The following is a 7,404-nucleotide window of genomic DNA, read 5'->3' on the forward strand; positions in this document are numbered from 1 at the left end:
ACATGCAAAGGTTAGAAAAAAAATACTGCAAAATAATAAGCTAAGTATCTATCTTAAGAAATTAAAAGAACAGCAACATCAATCCAAGCAGGGTAAAAGAAAGGAAGTAAAACAGATGAGAGCAAAACATAACAAAATGGAATAAAACACACAATAGAAAAGACCAACAAAAATAACAGATTTTTTTTGAAAATATAATTTACATTCATTTGGTAAAAATGGTTATGTGGGTAAAATACCAATAACAGGAATTTAAAAAGCAATATCACCTCTGATATTAAAGAGAATATTATAAATAATGTTATATACAAATAAATTTTAAAATTTAGATTAATAGACACATTTCTAGAAAAATATAACACATCAAAACTAATTTTAAAAGTAATAGAGAATCGGGGACAGGCACGGTGGTTCATGCCTGTGATCCCGGCACTTTGGGAGGTGAAGGCAGGCAAATCACCTGAGGTCAAGAGTTCAAGACCAGCCTGGCCAACATGGTGAAACCCATCTCCACTAAAAATACAAAATTAGCTGGGCATGGTGGTGTGTGCCTATAATTCCAGCTATTCAGGAGACTGAGGCAGAAGAATCACTTGAACCTGGGAGGTGGAGGTTGCAGTGAACCAAGATCACGCCATTGCACTCCAGCCTGGGCAAAAAGAGAGAAACTCCATCTCAAAAAAAAAAAGAGAGAGTAATAGAAAATCCAAATAAACATATAACCATTGAAAAAGTTAAATCAGTAGCCAAAATTTTTCCTTGAAGAAAATTTCAGGTCCAGATGGCTACAACAGTGTGTTCTGTAAGTAATTCAAGCATAATCCTCAACGAATTAACACAGGAACAGAAAACAAATACTGAATGTTCTCACTTATAAGTAGGAGCTAAACGTTGAGCATCCAGGGACATAAAGGTGGGAAAAATAGACACTGGGGACTACTAGAGGGGGAAGAGAGGGAGAAGGTGTGGGTTGAAAAGCTATTTATTGGGTACTACGTTAAAATTTAAAAAGAAAGATCATCTCCTAGAGACAAAGTAAATTTTAAAATTATTTTTAAAAAAGAAAAGGAAGGAGGGAAGGAGGGGAGGGGAGGGGAGAGGAGGGGAGGGGAGGGGAGGGGAGGGAGATGGGTACAGTGGCTCCTGCCTGTAATCCCAGTATTTACTTTGGGAGGCCAAGGCTGGCAGATCGCTTGAGCCCAGGACATCAAAACCACCCTGAGCAACAGAGCAAAACCCCATTTTTATAAAAAGTGCAAAAATTAGCCTGGCATGATAACATGCACCTGTGGTCCCAGCTACTCAGGAGGCTGAGGTGGGAGGATCACCTGAGCCTGAGTGGTTGAGTCTGCTATGAGCAGTGATCGTGCCAGTGCACTCCAGCCTGGGTGACAGAGTGAGACCCTGTCTGGGGAAAAAAAAATCATTCCTAGCTTGCAAAACTCTTCAAGAGTATAGAAAATAAGGGGATACTCATCATCTCCGTTTCTGAGATTAGAACCACATCTATACCCCAAAACTGATTTAAAAAAAAAAACTGCAAAAATGTTATGACAAGCATATCTCATTCATAAATATTAATGTACCAATTCAAAGTAAAATATTAGTAATATAATTATTATAACATGCAGAAGAATACATATCATGACCAAGTTGAGTTTTCCCAAGAAGGCAAGATTGATGAAACATTCAATAATTGAAGTCACCATATTAACAAAAAAATAGACATTCATCATATGATTATCTTAATAGATGCAAGAAAAAATATATGATACAATTCAACTCATATTCCACAATCCACAATCCATTTTGTCCTCTTAACAAAATGGGGTTTTAAAAAGCTGAAAGTTAGCTTTTCTCAAACATACAGCATGTATAACACATAATAGTAATATATTTAAATCTTTTCTGTCTAAATGAGGAAAAAAGACAAAATACCAGCTCTCACCACAACTATTTCACATTGTACTTGAGGTCACATTCAGTGCAATAAGATGAGAAAAATAAATAGAAGATGTAAGTACTACAAAGAAAGAAAAAAAACTTCATTTTATTCATATATGATGTTTTCATATAATAGCAATTCAAAAAAGTCTGTGGATGAATTATTGTAATTTATAATTAGGTTTATTCCTAAGTATTTTATTTTTCTGTAACTATTGTGAATGATACTGCTTCCTTGACTTCTTTTTCAGATAGTTTGCTATTGGCATGTAGAAATGCTACCAATTTTTGTATGTTGATTTTATATCCTGAAATGTTAACAAATTTATTCATTAGTTCCAACAGTTTTTTGGTGGGGTCTCCAGGGTTTTCAAGATATGTGATCATGTCATCTACAAACAGGGAAAATTGTCAACTTCCTCCTTTCCAATGTGGATGTCCTTTACTTCTTTCTTTTGCCTGATGGCACTGGCTAGGAATTCCAGTACTCTCTTGAATAAAACTGTAGAAAGTGAGCATCCTTATCTTGTTCTAAATCTGAAAAGAAAAGCTTTCAACTCTTCCACATTCAACTGATGTCTGCTGTAGGTTTGTCATATATGGCCTTTACTGTATTGAGGTATGCTCCTTCTACACCCATTTTGCTGAGGGTTTTTTTCATGAAGGGATATTGAATTTTATCAAACACTTTTAAGCATCTATTAAAATTATCATATGGTTTTTATCCTTGGTTCTGTTAATGTGATGTGTTTATTGATTTTCATATATTAAATCATCCTTTCATCCTGGGGATGAATCCTGCTTGGTAATGCTGAATGGTCTTTTTAATATGCTGTTGAATGCAGTTTGCTAGTATTTTGTTGAAGATTTTTGCATCGATGTTCTTTGGGGATATTGGCCTGTAGTTTTCTTCTTTTGTTATGTCCTTGTCTGGTTTCACAATCAGGGTAATGCTAGCCTTGTACATGAGTTTGGAAGTATGCCCTCCTCTTCAGTTTTTTGGAATAGTTGAGTAAAATGAGTATTGGTTCTTCTTTAAATGTTTGGTAGAATTTAGCAGTGACACAGTCAGGTCCTGGGCTTTTCTTTGATGGCGGAATTATTAGTATGGCTTTGATCTCATTACTCATTATTCATCTGTTCAGGTTTTCTATTCCTTCATGACTCAGTCTTGGTAAGCTGTAGGTGTCCAGGAATTTATCCATTTGTTCTAGATTTTCCAATTTGTTAGTGTATAGTTATTAATAGTAGTCTCTTATGATCCTTGGTATTTCTATGGTATCAGTTTTAATCTCTCCTTTTTCATCTCTGATTTTATTTATTTGAGTATTCTCTCTTCTTTTCTTTGTCTAGCTAAAGGTTTGGTTATTTTGCTTATACTTCCAAAAACACTAACTCTTAATTTCATTGCTCTTTTCATTGTTTTTCAGGCCCTACTTCATTTATTTCTGCTCCATCTTTATTGTTTCTTTGCTTCTACTTATTTTAGGTTTAGATTGATCTTCGTTTTTTAGTTCCTTGAGGTGCAATATTTGGTTGTTTAGTTAAGATCTTTCTACTTTTTGATGTCACCTTTTATTGCTATAAACTTCCTTCTTAATGCTGCTTTTGCTGTATGCCATAGGATCTGATACGTTGTGTTTTCATTTTCATTTGTCTCTAAGAATTTTTAAATTATTCTTTAAATTTTTTCATTGACCCATCGGTTGTTCATGAACATGTCATTTAATTCCCATATATCTGAACAGTTTCCAAAGTTCCTTCTGTTATTGATTTCTAGTTTTATTGCATTGTAGTCAGAAAGATACTAGATCTGATTTTAATTTTTTTAACTTTTTTAAGACTAATTTTGTGACCTAATATATGGTCTACCCTGGAGAATGTTCTATGTGCTGTTGAAAAAAATATGTATTCTGCAGCAGTTGTGCGGAATGTTCTATAAATGTCTGTTACGTCCATTGGGTCTAGCGTGCAGTTTAACTCCAATGTTTCTTTGTTGATTTTATGTCTGAATTATCTGTTCATTGCTGTGAAGTCCCATACTAGGGAGGTGAAAGATCTCTACAATGAAAACTATAAAACATTGATTAAAGAAATTGAAGAGGGTGCAAATAAAAGGAAAGATATCCTGTGTTCATGAATTGAAAAAAATAATATAGTTAAAATGACTATACTACCCACAGATTTAATGCAATTTCTATCAAAATATCAATCATATTCATCACAGAAATAGAAAAAAATCTGAAAATACATATGAAAAGGAAAAAGACCCTGGATCACCAAAGCAATCTTGAGCAGAAAGAATGAAGCTGGAGGCATCACACTACCTGAATTCAAAAGCTATAGTAACGAAATCAGCATGGTAACTGGCATAAAAACAGACATATAAGCCAATGGAACTGAATAGAGAACCCAGAAATAAATCCATGCACCTAACAGCCTACTGATTTTTGACAAAGGTGCCAAGAATACACATTGGAGGACAGTCTCTTTAGTAAATGGTATTGGGAAAATAGGATATCCATATTCAGAAGAATGAAGGTAGACTTCTATCTCTCACTATATACAAAAATCAACTCTAAGTGGATTAAAGATTTAAATATAAGACCCAAAACTATGAACCTACTAGAAGAAAACTTAGAGAAAATGCATCAAGAAATTGGACTGGGCAGGGATCTTTTAAAATAAGACCTCAAAAGCACAGACAACAAAAGCAAAAATAGAAAAATGGGATTACATTAAACTAAAAAGTTTCTGTGCAGAAAAGGAAAAAAATCAATAAGGTATAGAGACAATAGGCAAAAGTATTTGCAAACTATGCATCTGACAAGGAGTTAATATCCAGACTATATAATTAACTCAAACAACTCAATAGTGAAAATAATAATAATAATAATTTGACTTTAAAGTGGGTAAAAGACCTGAAAAGACATTTCTCAAAAGAAGACTTATAAGTGGCCAACAGATAAATGAAAAAATGACTAATATCACTAATCATCAGGGAAATGCAAATCAAAACTAAAACGAGATATTACCTCACCAGTTAGAATGTTACCAAAAAGACAAAAAACAAATCCTGGAAAGGATGCAGAGAAAGGAAATTGTTTCCCCCATGCTGTTCTCATGATAGTGAATTCTCACAAGATCTGATGGTTTTATAAATGGCAGTTTTTCCTGCATTCTCACATGCTCTCTCATCTGCTGCCATGTAAAACGTGCCTGCTTCCCCTTCCGCCATGATTGTAAGTTTTCTGAGGCCTCCCCAGCCACGTGGAACTGTGAGTCAATTAAACTTCCTTAGTTTATATTAATAAAGTATCCACTCTTGGGTAGTATTTCTTTTTAGCAGTGTGAGAATGGACTAATACAGAGATCATGAAGTAGAACATTGTTTTTTGGTTATTGGTTTCTAATAATTTCTCAGGTGGCACATTTGCATTTTGTGTAGTTTTTTGCATGTGTTGTACTATTTAATTTTTTAGATGCACATGAGATAATGAGTACACACTCATCTGAATATCCTTCTATCATCTGAAAAACTCTGACAATAAAAAAATTTTATTACTGCCTGTGGTGAACTCATTTAGTCCACAAACCATGATCTAAATTTGCACAAGGCTACTTGTAGTCTTTATTAGTTGTGCTTAGTGTGAATATTCATTCTGTTGTGGAAATACTATGTGTTTGATTATGTAGTGTTACCCTAAAAACTTCTGAGAGACTCTTAGATGATATACAAATAATTTCAAATCCGAAAGTTCTGAATTCTGAAATTCAGCAGGCAAACAGTTTATAATGAGGGATTATTAAATAGCAATGGATATGAATGCCCTTCAGCTACATGTATTCACATGAATGACCCTAAGAGAATAATGTTGAGCAAAATAAGCAACAGAAGAATGCAAAAAAGTATAATTCCCTTTACAAAAAGTACAAAAACAGGCAAATTCAGAGCATACTGTATGTAGTTTAGACATATATGTATATGTGGCAAAACTACAAAGAAAAGTAAGGCAATGTAACACCATACTCATGATAGGCGTTTCTTCTAAAGAGGGAAGAAAGGAATATAATTGAAAAGAAGCACACACAGAACCTTAAAAGGATTGAACCATATACTGTTTACACAGAGCAGTGAGAAAATGTGTGTTAACTTTATTATCACTATTTAAACAGCACATGTGTGTTCTATACATTCTCTTTATGTATAATATATTTACAACATAAATCAACAAATAAATCCAGAGATAGCACCTGTACCTAATATAGAGTCTATACATTAGTCTAATCTCTGCTCCCTGGGATTATAGAGAGTAAGAATGTTTATGACATTTGAAGGTAAAAAATGTGACCTTTGATCTGTTTTATTCTTTACTTTTTTCTTATTTTCTGGAACATACTGTATTTTACCCATAAATGTTGGGCTCTAACTAAAGGTGTGGACTCCATGAAAAAATCATAGTGAAGATGACTGAAGATGACAAATCCAACCTGCAGCTCACCTAAGGGAAAATCCAGGAGCAGTGACCCTCCCGAATCCCAACCCTGGTTGTTCTGACGAGGGGCATCATTGACACTGCTGGGACTCAGGGAACCATAGTCCAGAGGGGACAGCCGGGAGGTTGGACAATTACCCTATCTTGTCTCTAACTAGGAGGTCTGGGATTGGGTCCCAAGAGACACTGCACGTGAAAAGTCAGCAGCGTCTCCTGGCTCCTGTACCTGAGGTGTCACTGAAGACCTGACTTTAGTCTATGCTGTTCCTAGACATGGAAAGAATCTGTGACTCCAACAATGTTTTTTTGGAGAGAAAGCAGTGGAGTGAACTCAATATCTTTGGTGGTAGTGGCAGAGTCTGAGACTGGCCAGCATTGCCAGGTAAGAACTGAGGCATAGGAATAGGGAAAGAGAGCAGAATCTAGAGCATGTGCATGTACAAACACACACAAGCAGCCCACACAGCTTCTCCCTTTTTCCTTTCTCTCCTTCTTCCTCTCTTTCTTTCTGCCAATCACTTTCTAGTTAACTCTGGTGTTCATCAGGTCCAGCCTAAGGTCATTGTAGAGAAGAGGTCTCAGACCATCCTTCTCTAAGCTTTATTGGCAACCAGTATATAACACCTGAGCAATAATAAAGCATAACTCATTCTCAGCCACCTAGGACAGGCAAGATTCCCAGAATCACCCTCAGTCATCACACCAGGTCAATACCAATAATTTACTTTTCTACGTCCATTTATATTTTATCAACCTCATTCACATCCTTTCTTTTTCTTAAAATCGAACTGGTGAATGATTATTTAAGATGATCTTATTTTGTTTTTTTTGTTTGTTTGTTTTTGTTTTTTTTTTAATTTATTTATTATTATTATACTTTAAGTTGTAGGGTACATGTGCATAACATGCAGGTTTGTTACATATGTATACTTGTGCCATGTTGGTGTGCTGCACCCATCAACTC

The 7,404-nt window shown here is 35.0% G+C and overlaps 1 protein-coding gene across 1 annotated transcript in view; it reads left to right on the plus strand.

Moving 5' to 3' along the window:
• Positions 1-781: 781 nt before the first annotated feature.
• LOC105528684 (olfactory receptor-like protein OLF4) overlaps positions 782-7,404 on the plus strand; it is an 18,409-nt gene continuing 11,786 nt past the window's right edge. The window contains 1 exon segment of the mRNA XM_011965503.1: positions 782-802. Within this exon segment, the coding sequence (XP_011820893.1) occupies positions 782-802 (21 nt within the window).

The sequence above is a fragment of the Mandrillus leucophaeus genome, unplaced genomic scaffold (assembly GCF_000951045.1).
Source record: "Mandrillus leucophaeus isolate KB7577 unplaced genomic scaffold, Mleu.le_1.0 Scaffold729, whole genome shotgun sequence".
Lineage (NCBI taxonomy): Eukaryota > Metazoa > Chordata > Mammalia > Primates > Cercopithecidae > Mandrillus > Mandrillus leucophaeus.